This window comes from Panthera tigris, chromosome A2, assembly GCF_018350195.1.
Source record: "Panthera tigris isolate Pti1 chromosome A2, P.tigris_Pti1_mat1.1, whole genome shotgun sequence".
In the NCBI taxonomy this organism is placed as follows: domain Eukaryota; kingdom Metazoa; phylum Chordata; class Mammalia; order Carnivora; family Felidae; genus Panthera; species Panthera tigris.
Window position 1 is genome coordinate 34519032 of NC_056661.1, and position 22392 is coordinate 34541423.

The 22392-nt window shown below is 41.1% G+C and overlaps 1 protein-coding gene and 1 long non-coding RNA gene across 7 annotated transcripts in view; one reads left to right on the plus strand and one right to left on the minus strand.

The window, feature by feature from the left end:
- The window catches only part of SUCLG2 (succinate-CoA ligase GDP-forming subunit beta), a 389660-nt gene that overhangs the window by 128412 nt on the left and 238856 nt on the right, over positions 1–22392 (minus strand). For 4 of the 5 annotated variants that reach the window (XR_006214899.1, XM_042979378.1, XM_042979379.1 and 1 more), the window contains exon 12: positions 14466–14586. Coding sequence is in view for 4 of the 5 variants with exons in the window: in XM_042979378.1 (XP_042835312.1) it covers positions 14466–14586 (121 nt within the window). In the remaining variant the exon portion in view is untranslated. Of the gene's footprint in view, positions 1–10083; positions 10821–14465; positions 14587–22392 lie in introns of those variants that run through there. The other variant, XM_042979377.1, reaches the window with a different exon arrangement.
- LOC122236700 lies at positions 10829–20916 on the plus strand. Of its 2 annotated transcripts, XR_006214901.1 has the most exons (4): positions 10829–11066; positions 12535–12767; positions 17385–17520; positions 20580–20916. It is a non-coding gene; the product is annotated as an uncharacterized LOC122236700 (long non-coding RNA). The 2 variants fall into 2 exon arrangements; XR_006214900.1 differs by lacking the exon at positions 10829–11066 and having other exon boundaries at positions 12300–12767.

A 22392-nucleotide genomic window follows, 5' to 3' on the forward strand; every position in this document is an offset into this window, starting at 1 on the left:
AATGTTCAAGTGTGGCAAGGTTGAAGCATTCAGAAATGTTTATCGATTTAGACAATGAGAGGATTTAAGCCTTGATGACAGAGCAGGATGGTCTCCACCATGTCCTCTGGTTTAACCTGGTGATGATGAATCAATACTAGGGAGGATACTCAGGAAGATGGTGCTGGTGACCGAAGCGGGGAGAGGTGACAGACACTGACAGCAAGTGAACTCAGTCCCAGGAAGGGTACATCCACGGACAGTGAAGGAAGGGAGGGGACGAGGAGGGGTGAATGGGCACTAGTGAGGCAGAAAGCAAGGTGAGGAGAAAGGTGTGCAGAAAACACGGACCAGGAGAATGGGGACAGGAAGAACAAGGAGAACGGAACCCAGAAAGGAAACGAGATGAGCACTCACAGAGAACATCTGACCCCTCCTCCTGGAGCCACATCTCCAAAGACCACAGAACAAACTGAGAAGTGGAGGGAAGGTGTGCTTGGAGAGGCTGGGGGTGGAGGTGGGGAACAGGTCCACCTGGCCTTGCAAGGGAACAGAGAGTGAGAACAGGAGAGAAGATGAAAACTCGGTAGAGAGCACATGCTGGGAAATGTGCTAAGAGGTCGTGGGATGTTAACTGGCACAGCATCAGCCCCTTGGCCCTGCTGGGCATCCACGTTCCCTCCGCCCAGGATCATGCCGTCCCTCGACCAGGGCTCCCTTATTCTCTGATGACTCTGGGGGTCAGCAGCAAACCTAGGGCTCAAATAGCCTGAATGAAAAGTCTTCCCAGCTAGTCGGCCACAGTCAGTCTGCCAACGCTGCCTTTTATGATGGGAGTCAAAGGAATAATTACTGGCCTCCTCTCTTGGTCTCACATCTTAGCATAATGGAAGACTGGCAGAATGGACGGCTGCCAAGTGTGTGGACGCAGCTGAAAGCTGTATGGCTGCCCCTGAACGCTTTCATACTCGAGGCTTCTTTGCCCCTTGAGCAGACTATAGCATCATATGGCAATTTTACGGTGTCTTTGCTAAGAAGGATACTACAGGTGCACTGCCCTGGCTGTGGCTCCAATGTGTCAGTATTTCAGAGAGCAAGAATAAGGCAGTGTCCACAGAGAAGAGCTGCCGGAGCCTTGGTCAAGAAAGTAAAAGAAAACGGGATACGAAGTTGTGGGCTTGGAGACATTTATGTTCTCAACATCTATAAAAGGAGTCTAGGGAATATTAGAGAGATTGATAAGAACAAGCAAGGGAACCACAAGGGACTGTTGTTTTGAAAGATATTTGTCAAAAGAGAAGCAGAATGTTTATGTTGCCGAAACAAACCTTTCTGTATTGTACGGAAAAATCAAACTGAACGATTTGACTAAGAAACAGGATCCAATCTATCAATTATCTAGGCTCATTATTATTTATAGCCTAACATGGAATCACAATGAGCACCTGAGAGAAAAGCATATTCCTCTTCAGCTTATCTGAGGTATAGAAGTTTGCTGCAGATTTAAATGGGACAATATCAAAAAAATGAAATTAAAAAAAAATTCTCTATAAAGATACGGGAAAGCCCTGATCTAGAATAGTAAAACTACCTGTACAAAACCCAAAGCTTAGGCTAAAACACCTTTGCACATTGGACATACAAAGCTGTTAATAAATGTCTGTACATTTTTCTCAATAGTATCATGGTTTGGGCTAAATTAACCATCTAGTTAACTTTTGTGCCAAGTATATATATATTTCAGAGACAAAAAAAAAATAAACACGTCAGGTTATTTGTCCTTTATTTATGCCAGAAACAACTGTGTAAAAAAACTAAATTCCCCCATCAAAATGTGATTGTCTGATTTACCAGGGAGTCTTTTAAATAAAAATAATCCTGTGTCTCAGCTGGTGAGTTCTGTTGCAATAAGGCAAGTAAATATATGTAATTATGAAGTTACCATTTTCAAAGAGGTGAGTAATCTTTTCCTTATCCACTGGTAAAACAACTTGTACTTATTACACAGCTGAGAACAAAGATTTGTCCACAAAATCCCACTAAATCAAGACTGATTTGATTAAAACTTTCCTCATCAAGACATTTCTATTACATTGTGTGTGGCAATAGAGTCTTGAAAACGTGGGTCATAAATCAGTGAGAATTATGGCAAGGATCTTGGATCTTCCAAATGGCCACATAACAACTAAGACAGACTACCTTCTTTATTTACAAGAAGTAGACACTTATAATAAAATCTGCCATCGGCTTTTGAAATGCCTGTTATCTTGGTCATTAAAAATCTGACATTTATTTAGACTATATAGCTATATGTCAGAGTATCTGAAACTTAGCAAGTTAACAAATGTTAGCAATAGTAATTATTTATTATTGCAATTCAGACTCCAGTAAAATTTTTCTACCACACTTAGTTTTTTATGGGTCGCTAAGTTTTATCACAGATGCTGGGATGACGGACATCTTTTCCCATCTCCCTTTGACTAGCTACATGATGGTGTGCATTCGGGGAATGTGAACCAATCGGAGTATTAACACGAATAAATACAATTAAAAAATTCATCAGTTAAAATAAAAGTATAGTGTGATATCAAGTTAAATAGCAACTACACTAAAATTCTCCACAATGTTCCTGCCTCTTCGTACCACTTTATCTTGCTTGCTGTGTCAGGACAGATGAAGAGCTGCTTAATTAAGAAAAAAAGAAGGATCCGTATCATAGTCTAAGGTTGGGTAAAATATAACCGAACGCAGAGATTTGTGGGAGGAACAGATTTTGGGTTCCAACCTAGAGAAAGCTAATGGAAAATTTATATTAAGTATAAGAGAAATTCCTCAAAAGGTCCCAGAGTTAGCCACTGTTTCCTCTTGGAAGCAAGTTTTCTGTAAGCAAGACTTTCTGTAATAGGAGAGTTTTGTTTGGGTTGGTTTTTCCTTTTAACTTGGCTGTACTGTAGGAGACCAATTTCTTTCTTTCTTTCTTTCTTTCTTTCTTTCTTTCTTTTTCTTTCTTTCTCTCTCTCTCTCTCTCTTTCTTTCATGTTTATTTATTTATTTTTCAATAGATGAAGTTTATTCTCAAATTGTTTTCCATACAACACCCAGTGCTCATCCCAAAAGGTGCCCTCCTCAATACCCATCACCCACCCTCCCCTCCCTCCCACCCCCCATCAACCCTCAGTTTGTTCTGTTGTTAAGAGTCTCTTATGCTTTGGCTCTCTTCCACTATAACCTTTTTTTTTTTCCTTCCCCTCCCCCATGGGTTTCTGTTAAGTTTCTCAGGATCCACATAAGAGTGAAACCATATGGTATCTGCCTTTCTCTGTATGGCTTATTTCACTTAGCATAACACTCTCCAGTTCCATCCACGTTGCTACAAAGGGCCATATTTCATTCTTTCTCATTGCCACGTAGTATTCCATTGTGTATATAAACCACAATTTTTTTATCCATTCATCAGTTGATGGACATTTAGGCTCTTTCCATAATTTGGCTATTGTTGAGAGTGCTGCTATAAACATTGGGGTACAAGTGCCCTTATGCATCAGTACTCCTGTATCCCTTGGGTAAATTCCTAGCAGTGCTATTGCTGGGTCATAGGGTAGGTCTATTTTTAATTTTCTGAGGAACCTCCACACTGCTTTCCAGAGCGGCTGCACCAATTTGCATTCCCACCAACAGTGCAAGAGGGTTCCCGTTTCTCCACATCCTCTCCAGCATCTATCGTCTCCTGATTTGTTCATTTTGGCCACTCTGACTGGCGTGAGGTGATATCTGAGTGTGGTTTTGATGTGTACTTCCCTGATGAGGAGCGACGTTGAGCATCTTTTCATGTGCCTGTTGGCCATCCGGATGTCTTCTTTAGAGAAGTGTCTATTCATGTTTTCTGCCCATTTCTTCACTGGGTAATTTGTTTTTCGGGTGTGGAGTTTGGTGAGCTCTTTATAGATTTTGGATACTAGCCCTTTGTCTGATATGTCATTTGCAAATATCTTTTCCCATTCCATTGGTTGCCTTTTAGTTTTGTTGTTTCCTTTGCTGTGCAGAAGCTTTTTATCTTCATAAGGTCCCAGTAGTTCATTTTTGCTTTTAATTCCCTTGCCTTTGGGGATGTGTCAAGTAAGAGATTGCTACAGCTGAGGTCAGAGAGGTCTTTTCCTGCTTTCTCCTCTAGGGTTTTGATGGTTTCCTGTCTCACATTCAGGTCCTTTATCCATTTTGAGTTTATTTTTGTGAATGCTGTGAGAAAGTGGTCTAGTTTCAATCTTCTGCATGTTCCTGTCCAGTTCTCCCAGCACCATTTGTTAAAGAGACTGTCTCTTTTCCATTGGATATTCTTTCCTGCTTTGTCAAAGATGAGTTGGCCATACGTTTGTGGGTCTAGTTATGGGGTTTCTATTCTATTCCATTGGTCTATGTGTCTGTTTTTGTGCCAATACCATGCTGTCTTGATGATAACAGCTTTGTAGTAGAGGCTAAAGGCTGGGATTGTGATGCCTCCTGCTTTGGTCTTCTACTTCAAAATTACTTTGGCTATTCGGGGCCTTTTGTGGATCCATACGAATTTTAAGATTGCTTGTTCTAGTTTCGAGATGAATGCTGGTGCAATTTTGATTGGGATTACACTGAATGTGTAGATAGCTTTGGGTATTATTGACATTTTGACAGTATTTATTCTTCCAATCCATGAGCACAGAATGTTTTTCCATTTCTTTTTATCTTCTTCAATTTCCTTCATAAGCTTTCTATAGTTTTCAGCATACAGATCTTTTACATCTTTGGTTAGGTTTATTCCTAGGTATTTTATGCTTCTTGGTGCAATTGTGAATGGGATCAGTTTCTTTATTTGTCTTTCTGTTGCTTCATTATTAGTGTATAAGAATGCAACTGATTTCTGTACATTGATTTTGTATCCTGCAACTTAGCTAAATTCATGTATCAGTTCTAGCAGACTTCTGGTGGAGTCTATCAGATTTTCCATGTATAATATCATGTCATCTGCAAAAAGTGAAACATTAACTTCATCTTTGCCAATTTTGATGCCTTTGATTTCCTTTTGTTGTCTGATTGCTGATGCTAGAACTTCCAACACTATGTTAAAACAACAGCGGTGAGAGTGGACATCCCTGTCGTATTCCTGATCTCAGGGAAAAAGCTCTCAGTTTTTCCCGATTGAGGATGATGTTAGCTGCGGGCTTTTCATAAATGGCTTTTATGATGTTAAGTATGTTCCTTCTATTCTGACTTTTTCGGGAGTTTTTATTAAGAAAGGTTGCTGAATTTTGTCAAAGGCCTTTTCTGCATCGATTGACAGGATCATATGGTTCTTATCTTTTCTTTTATTAATGTGATGTTTCACGTTGATTAATTTGTGAATGTTGAACCAGCCCTGCATCCCAGGAATGAATCCCACTTGATCATGGTGAATAATTCTTTTTATATGCTGTTGAATTCGATTTGCTAGTATCTTATTGAGGATTTTTGCATCCATATTCATCAGGGATATTGGCCTGTAGTTCTCTTTTTTTACTGGGTCTCTCTCTGGTTTAGGAATCAAAGTAATATTGGCTTCATAGAATGAGTCTGGAAGTTTTCCTTCCCTTTCTATTTCTTGGAATAGCTTGAGAAGGATAGGTATTATCTCTGCTTTAAACGTCTGGTAGAACTCCCCTGGGAAGCCATCTGGTCCTGGACTCTAATTTGTTGGGAGATTTTTGATGACTGATTCAATTTCTTCGCTGGTTATGGGTCTGTTCAAGCTTTCTATTTCCTCCTGATTGAGTTTTGGAAGTGTGTGGGTGTTTAGGAATTTGTCCATTTCTTCCAGGTTGTCCAGTTTGTTGGCATATAATTTTTCATAGTATTCCCTGATAATTGCTTGTATCTCTGAGGGATTGGTTGTAATAATTCCATTTTCATTCATGATTTTACCTATTTGGGTCATCTCCCTTTTCTTTTTGAGAAGCCTGGCTAGAGGTTTATCAATTTTGTTTATTTTTTCAAAAAAAGAACTCTTGGTTTCATTGATCTGCTCTACAGTTTTTTTAGATTCTATATTGTTTATTTCTGCTCTGATCTTTATTATTTCTCTTCTTCTGCTGTATTTAGGTTGTCTTTGCTGTTCTGCTTCTATTTCCTTTAGGTGTGCTGTTAGATTTTGTATTTGGGATTTTTCTTGTTTCTTGAGATAGGCCTGGATTGCAATGTATTTTCCTCTCAGGACTGCCTTTGCTGCGTCCCAAAGCATTTGGATTGTTGTATTTTCATTTTCATTTGTTTCCATATATTTTTTAATTTCTTCTCTAATTGCCTGGTTGACCCATTCATTCTTTAGTAGGGTGTTCTTTAACCTCCATGCTTTTGGAGGTTTTCCAGACTTTTTCCTGTGGTTGATTTCAAGCTTCATAGCATTGTGGTCTGAAAGTATGCATGGTATGATTTCAATTCTTGTATATTTATGAAGGGCTGTTTTGTGACCCAGTATGTGATCTATCTTGGAGAATGTACCATGTGCACTCGAGAAGAAAGTATATTCTGTTGCTTTGGGATGCAGAGTTCTAGATATATCTGTCAAGTCCATCTGATCCAATGTATCATTCAGGGCCCTTGTTTCTTTATTGACCATATGTCTAGATGATCTATCCATTTCTGTAAGTGGAGTGTTAAAGTCCCCTGCAATTACCACATTCTTATCAATAAGGTTGCTTATGTTGTGAGTAATTGTTTTATATATTTGGGGGCTCCTGTATTCGGCGCATAGACATTTATAATTGTTAGCTATTCCTGACGGATAGACCTTGTGATTGTTATATAATGCCCTTCTTCATCTCTTGTTACAGCCTTTAATTTAAAGTCTAGTTTGTCTGATATAAGTATGGCTACTCCAGCTTTCTTTTGGCTTCCAGTGGCATGATAAATAGTTCTCCATCCCCTCACTCTCAATCTGAAGGTGCCCTCAGGTCTAAAATGAGTCTCTTGTAGACAGCAAATAGATGGGTCTTGTTTTTTTATCCATTCTGATACCCTATGTCTTTTGGTTGGCGCATTTAATCCATTTACATTCAGTGTTATTATAGAAAGATATGGGTTTAGAGTCATTGTGATGTCCGTAGGTTTCATGCTTATAGCGATGTCTCTGGTACTTTGTCTCACAGGATCCCCCTTAGGATCTCTTGCCGGGCTGGTTTAGTGGTGATGAATTCCTTCAGTTTTTGTTTCTTTGGGAAGACCTTTATCTCTCCTTCTATTCTAAATGACAGACTTGCTGGATAAAGGATTCTCGGCTGCATATTTTTTTCTGTTCATCACATTGAAGATCTCCTGCCATTCCTTTCTGGCCTGCCAAGTTTCAGTAGAGAGATCGGTCACGAGTCTTATAGTTCTCCCTTTATATGTTAGAGCACGTTTATCTCTAGCTGCTTTCAGAATTTTCTCTTTATCCTTGTATTTTGCCAGTTTCACTGATATGTCGTGCAGAAGATCGATTCAAGTTACGTCTGAAGGGAGTTCTCTGTGCCTCTTGGATTTCAATGCCTTTTTCCTTCCCCAGATCCGGGAAGTTCTCAGCTATTATTTCTTCAAGTACACCTTCAGCACCTTTCCCTCTCTCTTCCTCCTCTGGAATACCAATTATGCGTATATTATTTCTCTTTAGTGTATCACTTAGTTCTCTAATTTTCCCTCATACTCCTGGATTTTTTAATCTCTCTTTTTCTCAGCTTCTTCTTTTTCCATAATTTTATCTTCTAGTTCACCTATTCTCTCCTCTGCCTCTTCAATCCGAGCCATAGTTGTGTCCATTTTATTTTGCAGCTCATTGATAGCATTTTTTAGCTCCTCCTGGCTGTTCCTTAGTCCCTTGATCTCTGTAGCAAGACATTCTCTGCTGTCCTTTATACTGTTTTCAAGCCCAGCGATTAATTTTATGACTATTATTCTAAATTCACTTTCTGGTATATTGTTTAAGTCATTTTTGATCAGTTCGTTAGCTGTTGTTATTTCCTGGACGTTTTTCTGAGGGGAATTCTTCCGTTTCGTCATTTTGGATAGTCCCTGGAGTGGTGTGGGACTGCGGGGCACTTCCCCTGTGCTGTCTTGAATAACTTGCATTGGCGGGCGGGGCCACAGTCATACCTGATGTCTGCCTCCAGCCCACCGCTGAGGCCACAGTCAGACTGGCGTGTGCCTTCTCTTCCCCTCTCCTAGGGGCGGGATTCACTGTGGGGTGGTGTGGCCCTTCTGGGCTACTTGCACACTGCCAGGCTTGTGGTGCTGGGGATCTGGCGTATTAGCTGGGTGGATCGGCAAAGTGCACAGGGGCGGGAGGGGCAGGCTCAGCTCGCTTTTCCTTCCGAGATCTGCTTCGGGAGGGGCCCTGTGGCACCGGGAGGGAGTCAGACCCGCCAGGGGGATGGATCCGCAGAGGCACAGCGTTGGGTGTTTGCTTGGAGCGAGCAAGTTCCCTGGCAGGAACTGGTTCCCTTTGGGATTTTGGCTGGGGGTTGGGCGAGGGAGATGGCGCTGGCGAGCGCCTTTGTTCCCCGCCAAGCTGAGCTCTGTCGTCCGGCGCTCAACAACTCTCCCTCCCGTTGTCTTCCAGTCCTCCTGTTCTCTGAGTAGAGCTGTTAGCTTATAACCTTCCAGATGTCAAGTCCCTCTTGCTGTCGGAACACACTCCGTCCGGCCCCTCCGCTTTTGCAAGGCAGACTCAGGGGCTCTGCTTGGCTGGCGGGCCGCCCCTCCGCCCCGGCTCCCTCCCGCCAGTCCGTGGAGCGCGCACCGCCTCGCCGCCCTTCCTACCCTCTTCCGTGGGCTTCTCGTCTGCGCTTGGCTCCGGAGACTCCATTCTGCTAGTCTTCTGGCGGTTTTCTGGGTTATTTAGGCAGGTGTAGGTGGAATCTAAGTGATCAGCAGGACGCGCAGTGAGCCCAGCATCCTCCTACGCCGCCATCTTCCCAGGATCCTCCAATGTTTATTTATTTTTGAGAGAGAGCAAGAGAGAGAGCACAGGCAGAGAAGGGGCAGAGAGAAATGGAGACACAGAATCCAAAGCAGGCTCCAGGCTCTGAGCTGTCAGGAGAGACTGACGCGGGGCTCAAACTCACGAAGTGTGAGATCATGACCTGAGCTGAAGTCAGACGCTTAACTGAGTCACCCAGGTGCCCCTGCAGGAGACCAATTTCTCATGCAGCCAGATCTGAGCGTGGTTTACTGGAGGACTTCAACATGGGTTGACTTGCCCATTTTTCTATGACATTTCTCCTTGGGTCATTCCCCGTATTCCTTCATGTCTACCTCGAAACGTGCTCCATCTGACACTGTACAGGGTCATCTCAACCAAGGATGACAATACCCCTGTGCCACATCTGCCTCCGTTCTCACTGGTTTCCACTTCGGACTTTCCCAGGTCGGTCAACCATGCCTCCATGGTTGCCACCATTCTCAGTCACTATTTAAAACCCAAGTTTCCTTTTTATCCCCTCTCATTTCACTTTTCCTTCCTTCCTTCCTTCCTTCCTTCCTTCCTTCCTTCCTTCCTTCCTCCCTCCCTCCCTCCCTCTCTCCCTCCCTTTCCTTCCTTCCTTCCTTCCTTCCTTCCTTTCTCTCTCTCTCTCTTTCTCTCTTTTCCTTCCTTCCTTCCTTCCTTCCTTCCTTCCTTCCTTCCTTCCTTCCTTTCAAGTAGGCTCCTTGCCCAGCATAGAACCCAGAGTGGGTCTTGAATTTATGCCCCTGAGATCAAGACCCAAGCTGAGATCAAGAGTCAGACACCTAACCAACTAAGTCACCCAGGCACCCCCTCAGTTCCACTTCTATCTCTGCCATTGTCTACTCTACTTTTACCTCTATGTGACAATCCTGCTTGGGTTTTAGATACTACCTAATGTTGTAGACTCTAGCTATTGACATGATTTTTCCACTTTTTTTTTAATGTTTATTTATTTTTAAGAGAGAGAGAGAAAGAGAGAGAGAGAGAGAGAGCATGAGCGGGGAAGGGGCAGAGAGAGAGGGATACACAGAATCTGAAGGAGGCTCCAGGCTCTGAGTTGTTAGCACAGAGCCTGACGTGGGGCTCAAACTCATGAACTGTGAGATCATGACATGAGCGGAAGTCGGACACTTGATCAACGGAGCCACCCTGGCGCCCCACCCCACTTTGTTTTTTTAGCCATGACATATTGCTGCAAAGCCATTCCTCTCTCCAGGACAGCCTCCTGATCTATCCAGGTCCTAGGCTGCAGGTTTTACCACTATTATGGTCCCAGTAGCAGCTGCCAAGTATGGAACAGATCTGATGAGTTGCTCCTGATCCTTTACCAAATTCCCTCCCCCTTCCTTTCCAGGGATTCAAATCTTATTTCAACTTATGCTCAACTTGGAAAGTCTGCTTTTATGATATTTCTCTGCTGACTCACATCTCTAAATGTGCTATAATTATAGTAGTCAATGTTGAGTAAGCTTAAAGAAAGGAGTATGCCAAAGAAAGTGGGCTGAGATACACAGGCACTCAGCTTAACGGACACATATTTTACAGAAGTCTACATTCCTTTCACATAAAGAGAACTGGTTTGGTTTTTATTTATAGTTCTTTTTTATGGGGACTTTATGGGTAAAACCATCACCAATATTCTGCATTTTGTTATCTATGAATAGTGAGGAGAGCTTGGTTAAAGTAGAATTCTTCATCTTTCTCTTATTTATTATGTAGGACGAACACAATTTGGGGACAGGTTTGCTCTTGGTGTGGGGTTGCTGGTTTTCAAGAAATCACATATGGTAAAATATCGCTGTCCTTGGTACAAACCATGTTGAGCGTGAGAGGCATTTTTCACACGAGAGACTAATTCCTACAAGAGGAAGAAAAGAACACCAGCTAGGACTCCAGAAATGTCAAAATCTTGCCTGCTTTTCTCTCTTGATAAAAGGCCCTCGATGCTTATTATGGGATAGGGGGCATCACAGTGAAGAAGAGTAGTCACAAAGAAGGTCACCATGGATATTTTTAGCCTATGTAAATTTGGGGGACAGTATGCTTTTTGAGTTCACCTTGAATCATCACATACGATTCTCCATGATACCGTGGGCGTTGCAAGGTATCAGTATTTGCAAAGATTCCACTGGCCAAGCTGATGGCTCTCTGGGATGCCCCAATAGCTACTGCTACTAAGATAGAAGCAGAGTCTATTGGGGCAAACACCTGTTAACATTTTGTATATATTATCTGTACTGTTAATTTTTTCTTTTTTCTCTTTGTTGTATTTTTGCTTATCTAGTAACTGACAGAGTTTTTTTACACTTCTATACATCCTAATGTCTAAAGCGCAATGACCTGCACATAGTATTTATTAATTAATTAAAAAAACACGAGCATATATTTTGGAAGCACCATAACTTAAAAGATGCACATCTGATTGTCTAACAAACAGAAACTTCCAGCTTCTTCCTAGGAGCTCAGATAGACGTCTGATAACAGCCAACAAAGACTATTGGGGAGAAAATGCTGGAAGTGGTACTTTTCATATTTTAGCATGTGTATTAATCAGATACACACAATAAGGATATGTTAAAGGATGGGGATCATTTAATACTTCTGGAACAATAGTGCAGGGTGAAAATAAAAGAAGGGCTCCTTCAGAAAAAAAGTAAACAGTAAAGTGGAGTAACCTTCATTTCTATGAATGTACTCGTGACTAATAATTAGGGGCCTCTGCTGACCACACAGGCATGGTGAGCATCACTAGAAAGAATGAGCCCGCCCTAGTATACACTCATTTCTAGTCATTTCCAAGGAACAGACATGAGTCTAATCTGCTTGTAGAGACTTGCTTCCCTTTAAAAACACAAGGAGAGCTAACTTTTAGAAGCTGAGGGTCAGTGGTCACTCGAACCCTGAAAACAGTGTGACATCAACATTTTAACCAGAATTATACCGACACTGACGCACCCACTAACTTCTTGGTCAATTTTCTTTTCACTGCAGCCTTGCCACTAATTTTCCTTTTATTGAAATTACTTTTATAGGGGTCAATTATGTCACATTTACATTTTTAAGAAGATGTAATTCACTCATATGTTTTAATGTCCATATTAAACTCTGCCAACTGGCACTCCAGCTATTTCCATTTTTTTTTTTTTTGGGGGGGGGGGAATCATACTTCTTTCAAGTCCATATGGTACAGATCTACACTTGTGCGGCAGAGAGGCTCAGGGTGAAAGGAGAGTGGCAGAGAGCGAGAGAAAAAAGAAACAGAAAGAAGTAAACAGAAAAAACAAACAAACAAACAAAACCCAAGCTGCAGCTCTTCTGGAATCTTGACCTCAAAGGACAGGGATACAGAACAGGGTCAAAAACTCCCAGGACTTTATCTTGAAGGGAAGGAGGTCTCTAGGGAATTACGGCACCAGCTCCGAAGTTGAGGAAAAGGAGCTGTCTCAAGAATAGTACCGCAGAAATTTACCCAGAAGGCAGCTGGATCACTGTAATCTGAATATGCTGATCAGCTGGTTGGACCTTCTGCGTAGTTCTCACATTAAAGTCCTTCTTTTGCTTCTCTCCTACAGCGGTTTTCAAAGTGTGGTCCACAGAACCTTGGGGAAGTTCCTGATGTAAAACTATTCCACAACAACAACAACAACAACAACGATACTCTGTTGGGATTTGCACTGATGAAGCAAAACGAGGGAGGGTGAAACTAGCAGCACATTACTGTGGAATCAGAGTCCTGGAACCAAGCTGTACTGACAGTCACTGTTTTCACCACCACATACTTGTAATAAAAAGTTGCCACTTTCAGGTAAGAGTGTCCTTGGTGAACAGTAAAAGAATATTAACTTATGTTTTTTTAGAGAGAGAGAGAGAGAGGGAAAGGGAGAGGAAGAGCACCAGCAGGGTAGAGGGGCAGAGGGTGGGAGAGAGGGAATCTTAGCCTGGAGCCTGATACGGGGCTTGATCCCACGACATGGGGATCATGACCTGAGCTGAAATCAAGAGTTGCATGCTCAACCAACTGAGCCACCCAGGTGCCCTTTTCAAGAATATTAATTTTATTAAATATCAAGTCTTGAGCACAGGTCTCTTGAATACTCTGTGACCAAACGGCAAACGCACAGAGAGCAAGTCTGGGGCATCCTGAACTCTGGTGGCTCTTCTGAAACAATGCGTTTGTGCAGCTGCAAGCTGAGTAGCAAGCGAAACCACCTGATTTTCCATGGAATATTCTATTTTCTTGGAAGAATGACGGACACACTATGGTCATCCTGACTTCATGATGTGGTGGAAATTTTCTCAACTATGAGTGAAGTGAGGCTATCACTTTGAGGAAAGCAACTGACCGTTGTGTGGCTGATGATAAAATTTATGCTTTAAAGTGAAAATTAGATTTCTGGAAAAGTTGCATCTACCACTCTTGACAACATGCCAATATTTAGACGTCTTTCCAATGAGGATGCTGTGATATGAACAAATGTGAACTTTTTGATAGTGTATGTTGAAATGTGCCAAACTTTGGAAGATCTACATAATCTAATATTTTTCATACCGAACAGTGCAGGATATACATGTATAAAATGCATCTAATGTGCAAGACAGATCAATGGATTTTAATATAAGAGTATCAAAAGCCCACTGAAATAGTGTCAAGTTTCGCCTAAAACTAATCTTTAAAAAGAAACTACTACCTATTAACTTTAGTGTCATACCAATGAAGAAAATTCACAATTATATGAAATGGTTATTAGGAAACCCCCCCATTTTCCAAATAAACATCTCTAAGAAGTCACATTTTTTCAGGCACTTCAACCAAAACAACATATTGCAACAGCTACTATGCAGGAGCCAATAGTAAGCCAGATGCTAAAGGGATTTGTAAAAAGTAAAACAGTCCTGCCATTCTCACTAAAAATTTTAAAAGATATTTTTTATAAAATATATAGCATCTATATTTATACACAAAATAACAGAACACAAAAAAATGTTTAAAAAGAAGTGTTTAAAAAGTTCCAATTAGTTTTACCTCTTACCAAATTAATTTGTTAATTCAATAATTTAATTAGTTAATTAGTTAATACCAACAGTTCTAACCCAGAATAAACCTTGTGCTCTTTAGGGTCCTCGATTTTAACAAGTAAAGGAGTCCTGAGACCAAAAGGCTCAACAAGCAGTGCTCCCCCAGGATGAATGATTCTGGGAGCAGCCTTTCTCAGTGTGTTTTTTCCCAAAGCACTCCTCTCATGAAAGGATTCAAAATAAAACGGCTCCCCACTGGAATGAGTATGGAAAATCTAGAGAATCATAACGTATGCCATTCTTGGAGACTTGCAGTCCTTGCTACCCTGATAGAGACTCGGAGAAGCACTGCTGTACAGCATCTGTTTCACCTTATTTAATCCAGGGTTTCTTCACATTGTCCTAGGAAGATTGTGAGTGCAAAACACGCTGGTCACCCAGTCTTGGAGAAGGGGTACGGGCGCTGTGGAAATCGACTGTAACTCACCTTCCAGCCGGACCACCAAGGGCACCTTGAGTTCCAGCTCCCGACAGGCTTTGGTGATGCCGTTGGCAATAATGGCACAGTTGACGATCCCACCAAAAATATTGACAAGGATGGCTTCCACCTGAAATCAAAAACAGGAAGGTGCCCGTCAAAACAGTGCTAGCTGACATTAGCATTAAGACTCCTTGCTGTTGTTGTTTTAACACAGGTTATAAACTATAAGACAGAAGGCCCACAAGATGTTAAGAAAGTCAAAATTTAGTACTGAATTAGTAAAGGTCAAGACACACCATTACCATATGAACCCCTATTCTTCTATCACTCACTTCTCTGAACTCAAAATGAAATCAATCCCCACACATTTATTATATACTCTCTTCTGGTTTTCTTGTGTTGTTGTCTAGAACTGTTTCCGGATGAGTAGGGTCATTTAAAATCTCATGCACTTATTTCTTTTCCCTCCATGATTTATACTCAAATTTTTATCTGTCATGGTACCTTATGGGATATTTCAAAACTAAGAGCCAATTATTTGTTGTTTTGTACTAGCAGGTAAGATTCAAGCTTTTCCATGCTTCCTTAATACCTCTTTGATATGCTAAAGGTACAGTCTCAAAAACCAGAGATAGTTTAATTATCTCAGATAACAACCTTTTTCATTTAAAAAAAAAAAAGAGCCCCAGAAGAATGAGATACAAGCTCATACCACAAGTAAGAATCGGAGGAAAGTCAAACCAGTAACTGGAATTTTTCAGAAATGTAAATTTAAACTGATTATGTTAACCTGTTTGTACACATTCCATATTCAAAGGCATGCGGGCAAAAAAAAAAAAAAAATAGACTTATCCTGACTTGATAAATAGGTTTAAGAAAATCCTGTATAATTAACATGAAGAACAAGATAATGAAGAGAATTCATTACCTAGACTAATTGATAACACCCAGAGAAAAAGGCTATTCATCACACTGGAGGCATCAAAATTCCAACAATGTCATCACAATTAAATTAGGGTACACTAAAGCATATATATGTGTGATGCATGCCATTTTCAAATCCTGTCATCTAAATATGCTAAATTTACTACACAAAACATATCGGGAAAGACTGCCTGGTATTTGTTCAGCACTTCACTGTTTTAGAAAGTGCCCGTTACATGAACCCTCATTTAAAATTTTTATTCTTGCCCAAACCCTATTCGGTGAGTAAAGTGAGGGTGAGCCCTCTGTAGCTGATAAAGCTCCACAGAGAATTCACAAGGTTACACAGCTCACATGCAGCAGTGGTGAGGCTCGAAGTCAGCTCTCTAGCTTGCCTGCTGATTCTTCATGCATGTCAAATCTCTGAACTTGAATCTTGCAAGCGGTATATACCTGTCCCGAACACAGTTTCCTGCTCTAAAAAATGGGACTAACAGTACCTTGTCTGTAAGGTTGTTGGAAGGCCTAAATGAGGTAATACACGTAAACCACTTAGTACATGCCTGCAAAGTACTCAAAGGATACTTATATATGCATTTATTTGCAACAAGCCATGATGAAAATGGACAGGTTACCTAGATAGCATGTAAGAAATAAGAAAGCCTCGTTCAGTACACTACAGCTATGCTGAATTAGAATATAATGGAAACGCAAACTTACGGAAGTCCAATCAAAAGGTAACGTCTTATGAATAAAATAAATGACCAATATTTTTTCAAACCAATTAGAGGTTGGGGCCACTCCCCAAACAGAAATCTCCCATTAACATTCACAGCAGGCTGACTGGTAAGCAGAAGCCTGCTTTCTAATGACAGCTATTAAATGCTGTTAGCACTGAGGCTTCGTACAGAAGTAGTTTCCAAATAGCTGTGGGATGGAGAGGAACTTGCCAAAACAATGAAATAAAAAACACTCAAGAGCAATAATGACTCCACGGGGTCCAAGAGAGAAACTTAGTAACTGCTGAGGCTCACTCAGGTTTGTGTAAGGAAAACTAGGCTTTTCTGGTAAAGCACACGTTGGCACCTGTAGACCTCTGCCACATTTCAACCTATACGTTCTTTAAGGATGAATTCAGAGGTCAAAAAGTTCTAGGTGAACTTCTCCTGCCTCATTAGGTTAGGGTGAATTGATCAGTTTCACTCATCTTTACAGAGTAGTTATATCGCACACAACAAACTTATGTGAATTCGCCTAAATAGGTAGGAGGTGGGGAGCAAGAAAAGATACCCATGACCTCCTGTCTCAGTGCTATTGAGGAGGTGCATGCCCTGCAGGGAGTGTCAATGTGAGCTCTGGATTGGCGTGTCAATATCTCACAGTGTTTAGTGAGCATCTGGTATTACAAATAGATACACTTTAAAAATACATACTCTTCATTTAACAACTTGTAGCTAAAAGTAAGCCAACCATGTGGACCGGTACAGACCCCAGGAAAATGCCCTCTTTTCCAACAGTGGAGGAATGATTAATCACCCTTGTTCCACTCACTGAGAAATGGACTATTGTTCTCTACTGTAGTTTATTCACCTCTCATCCTGCAACTGCACTCCTAGCAAAGAAGGGTCACCTTTGTGCTCCTCTACAACCGGGGCCATGGGTTTTTTCCATCAGCAGCTAGCACAATCCATGTCGTAGCATAATCATCAAATAAATGGTGGTTTCAAGAGTGAATGAATTAACTTCAATAGATGCTTCATGACCATCATCCTTATACTGGGTACAGAGTTAAGTGCTTAGGATGTGGACATGAATAAGGTTATGTTCCCTGTCCTCAAGGAATTCAGAGACTAGTTTGAGAGCCAGACCAGTAAGTAACCTGGTGATTACAATCCACAGTTAATAGACCCCTTGCAGAGCTAAGGTGAGGGGAAGGCAAAGCCAGTGATGCAGACTGCTGCTTCTCAAGAGGCTTTCTGAGAAACCTCTTTTTTGTTACAGTCAGCAAAGAAAAGGAAAGAGTAGGAACTCAGGTGAAAGGGAGCAGCCATGACGAAGGCAGAGCAAACACCCCACTTAGTTCGTTCGGGACCTACAGATTAAATGGGGATGGAGTTGCAGGTGCCAGAGGTCCAGGGTGAGTACTTGGTTCTTTTTGCTTATTCCTTCTCTTTCCAGAGCTCGGTGAAGGCAAGGTGTCTGAAAGCAGCCTTTCATGAAAGTAATGAATGTTGAGATGAGAAGTATAGCCCACGTGAGAGGGGTGGAGGAGAGAGAGAGAAAGATCAGGAATGTAAAAAAGGAGGGGCGCCCGGGTGGCTCAGTCAGTTGGGCGTCCGACTTCAGCTCAGGTCATGATCTCATGGTTTATGAGTTCAAGCCCTGCATCAGGCTCTGTGCTGACAGCTCAGAGCCTGGATTCCGCTTCAGATTCTGCGTCTCCCCTTCTCTGTGCCCCTCCCCTGATCACATTATCTCTCTCTGTCTCTCAAAATGAATAAATGTTAAAAAAAAATGTAAAAATGAGAGAAAGGGAAAGAAAGCAATGAGAAACAAAGAAAGACAAAGAGTTTGACCTATACTAACAAGTCAGGACTTTTAAAAGAACGACAAGACACAGAAGTACACAGACTGCTTAGCTCAGGGAAAGGTGACTGCTTAGAAGACGTGCCTTGCCATACAGCACAGCGAGCAAGATCACCCCCAGGGGTGGTGGAAGACCCCAGTCCACGAGAGATGATGCCATTCTCTTCCACTATATAGCAATTTGCTGCAGTCATGCACTTTAATGGAAATCTCATTTAAAGTTTCACTCTGGACCGATTTCTATAATTAACTACTGCAATCCGCAATCTCAAACTGAGAATGAAATTAAGACACTCTGCAAAGGAAAGCCTTGTGACATCACTGTTATTATTTAGCATGTATAAAGCATGTCCCATTTTCCACGTGTTCGTCACGTGTCCATTCGTTATGACAACCACTAATTGTTCCATGACAATAGCAATAGCAACTTTAAGTAGTCTTTTGTTTTGTTTTCCTGGCAAAGAGAAAGCTAAAAAAAAAAAAAAAAAAGGCAGCGGTTAGGTCTATTTAAGTATCAAGAGATTTTCCCGGAAGATTCCTAAGTGCTTTCACCAACAGGCTTCTCCGAATTCTCAGGTGAGAATTACAAGGGTTGCTATTTACTGTTTCACAAAAGTAAAGATCATCTAGTGAGGCAGTTACGGTGCCAGATGCACAGCGCAGGTCCCCGGCCCCCAGACAGCTACTCCCACAGCGAGGTCTGCGGCGGCTGCTGGCAGCTGTGCAGGTGGTCAGGGGGTCCAAATGCAGGGCTTTCAAATGTCTCTGTGTGTCTGGCTTTGCAAGATACCCTCTGCCTGCATATTTGAGTCCACAATTAAAAGTAAAGAATGAACTTCAAAAGAAGAAAAGCGATATAGCCGTTGGTATTTATCAAGCTTCTTTCAACCCCAAATAAACAAAGAAACCAACAGAATCACAGACTAAAACCTTTTTTGGCAACATAATCTCTTTGAGGATCTGATGAAATGAGGGAACTTCAATCTCCTCAACTCACACACACGCTACAGTTTTTGGGGGTAATTTTAGATAAGTCCTGTGACCAAACTCTCCTTTAGGATTTGGTCTCAAAGGCAGATAATGACAAAGGATAACATGTAGCCTGTGTGTGTAGGATAGGGGTACAAGTTTCGGCGGAATTGTGAGTTCTTTGCAACTATTATAAAATGCTATGTGAATGTATACTTTTCTGGAAGAAGTGTCCATAAGAATCAAAACTAATAATAATTACAAACAACAAGAGCTAATGTTTACCAGGCATTTAGCAGATGGTAGACAGGATTCTAATTATTTTACATGTATTAACATGTTTAACAAATGAGTAGTATATGAGGTGGGGATAACCATTTTCCCCACCTGAGGCTCATGTACCCGGAGCCTGAGAAGTTGAGTGGTGGGAAATGAGATGGACCACCCCCGGTTGGGATCAAATCATGCAGAGTCTTAACAGAGTAAACATCATGAAAAGGAGTCTGAGAAGCCTTTGGTTTCAAGGCACCTGCACAGAATTCAGGGACAGTGGAAAGGGAATTAGCATTGATTCAGCAACCATATTAAGTTATGTGATAGGTTTAATGACCTCCATTTTATGAGCTGACTGAGGCTCAGAGAGTTTAGGGTCTCCTAGCTGTTAAGAGGTCACAAGTTCAAACCACGGTCTGTTTCACCACACTACACGCAGGGTTGTCTGGAACAGGTAACACTGACACATACCATACACGTTGGGGCTGGCAAACTTATTCCCTTAAGGGACAGTAAGTATTTTAGGCTTTGTAGATCAGTCTGTGTCCCAACTACTCAACTCTGCCACTGTAGCATGCAAGCTGTCCCAGACAATATATAAATGAGTAAGTGTGGCTGTGTTCCAATAAAACTTTATTTACAAAAACAAGTGGGTCGGATTTGCCCTGTAGGCCAAAGTTTGTCACCTTCTGACACAGACATGATTTGATTCGTGGTTAGCCTCAAGTCCACTGCAACCACCACCTCTCCTTTGCGTCGTTTGAAATCTCTTTGATAGAACTTTTCACAATGTAAGTCCTCTTCCTTTGGCTCACCATTTTCTTGCCATCACTGTAGCAGTAGCTGATTAAATAAATGTGCCCATGCCAACGTTAATATCATTTCCCTGAAACAAAGTCTGTACCTTTCACAAGTCCATAAAATGTCTTGAATGCCTTTTCTTTATTCTCTTGTTAACATTCTCTTGCTAACTCTCTTTCTAACATTGGCTGGAAGCGAACAAATCGCCTTCACCAATAAGCAAGCCATTTTGTAACGGTGATTGCAAATGCTGAAGTACTGGCTGCATTTAAAACACATGGTAATATCTACAATAAGCACAGTCAGTGCGACCAGTGGGTTTTGCCTCTGCTTATTCTAATTCAGCATGCTAATGTGGTCTCGTTACAGTAGGCAAGACTGATAAAAATCAAGCAAGCATGTTTATATTAGGCAAGATAAGGGCATTTTTTAAATCACAAGTTACTTTAATTCCAAATGTTGTTGCTCTTGTTTAAGCATCTGTTTCTGTTAAACTGCTTTTCTCTTTTTTGTTGTTGTTTTTATTTTCCTGCTGAATTCTAATCATGCCTTCTAATCCATTGGCAGCCAACGAAGGAAAATAAACGGTGAAAGAAATTAGATGCAGCTTGGATAATTGATGTTTGTATGCCTGCCTTTAATAAAAATACTCCGCTAAATTAGAGGGGAGTCTAAATGGATTCAGTCAATAAGGAAGTGATTCAGGTGAGGAATTCAATCTTGGGTTTTGTTGTAAACTTATAAATAAGGCGACTGCTCAGTTCAACTGGGATGAGCTGCTCTGGCTTGCTTTTCTACTTTTGGTTTGTTCTTGGAATTTCAAATTATGTTCTTTTGTGAAAATTTGTGCACTAGGATTGCTGGGTTAAAGCAAATGATACACCCTCCAAATCCCAATGAATGGCATGAGAACAAGAGTATCTCTTGAAAAACTCACCCTCTCACTCTGCCCTTTTAATTTCTTCCATTTCTTAGTAAGTTTACACAACACAGCCTGAATAATCTCAGAGTCAAAAGAAATATCTTTATATACCACCCTTAATATCAAACATTTGGCATTTTTAATTACTCATTCAAGATAAACCCAACCATTTTATTCCAACCCTGGAATCAGTTATTCCAAAACTGATAGCATAGAAATAGCATCTGTAGATAAACAGTATCTGGATGGAGAGCCAAGTTTCCATTGAGCGTGACCTCTGAGAACAGCCAGAATAAATGGAGGGAAATGTCTGATTTGTCCTTGATTTATTCTTCTCTTCCTTAATTCCTTCCTAGTTATATCCTGCAATCTTCTCCTCACTAAAATAAGTAAAATGGTATGGAGGATGAATATGTATTGCATGCTGATTTTCCTAGGTGCTAGTAATCACATACTACCACTGCCCCAGTAAGTAAGCTGAGGCTCAAAGAGCTTAAAATCACTTGTTCAAGGGCACAGAGCTAGGAAACAATGGAGGCATGATTTGGACCAAGTCAGTCTTACTTCAAAGTTCATGGCCTTTCTATTCCTCCCAGCTGTCTCTCTATAGCCAGTGACTTCCACGATTAGTCCAAAGCCCCAACACTACTTTGGCTCTATTCTAAACTTCAAGGGCACATTTCTGAGTCCTATATTCTGGTACCCATGTATTTCTTGCTTCCAAATCCCAAAGCCTTATTAAAATGGATCAGAGGGAAGAGATCTTTACAGTTTTCTGGAGCAACGGGTTTCAGTTCTTTACTATCCAATGTTTCCTGTTCACAGTTAAAGAGCTGTCCAGAGCTTGCTGTCTGCAATCCTTAGATGGGATCGCAGAGTGATGATGATGGTGTAAGAGTGGATCCTGGCCCTCAAAATTTAGAGTCTCTCCTGAAACAAACAGATGTCCCTATAAGACCTCTCTCTGTAGACTGATAAGTCTTCTTGTCATTTCTGTCATGGTGAAAATTATCCCTTTGCCATTATTATTATTACTAGAATATGGAAATATTAATTATTTCTAATTATGATCCATAAAATTCTAATGGAGAATATGCCATTTGAGACATACTGTTGATGTAGATTTTAAGTATTAGGTGATGGAATGGTCACTGCAAGGTGCAGTAACTCTGCAGGGCTATTTGGAGTACTGTGTTGAGAACGAGGTTAGGGTCATGACCTGGTTTAGGGGGATCTGTGACCTATAAGCAATGTCTGCCACGCAGTGGAGGAAAGAGTCAAATCAAGTGTATTATAGGTTTGCCTCCCTAACTTTGGAGTCACATAACACAAACTTTGATAATTAGAACTGAAAGATTTAGTCTGTCAACACTGCCTTTTCTGTACAAAAAAAAAAAAAAATTAGTAAGGAAACCTAATTCACATCCAGCATAATGACTACAATCTCATTAATCATGT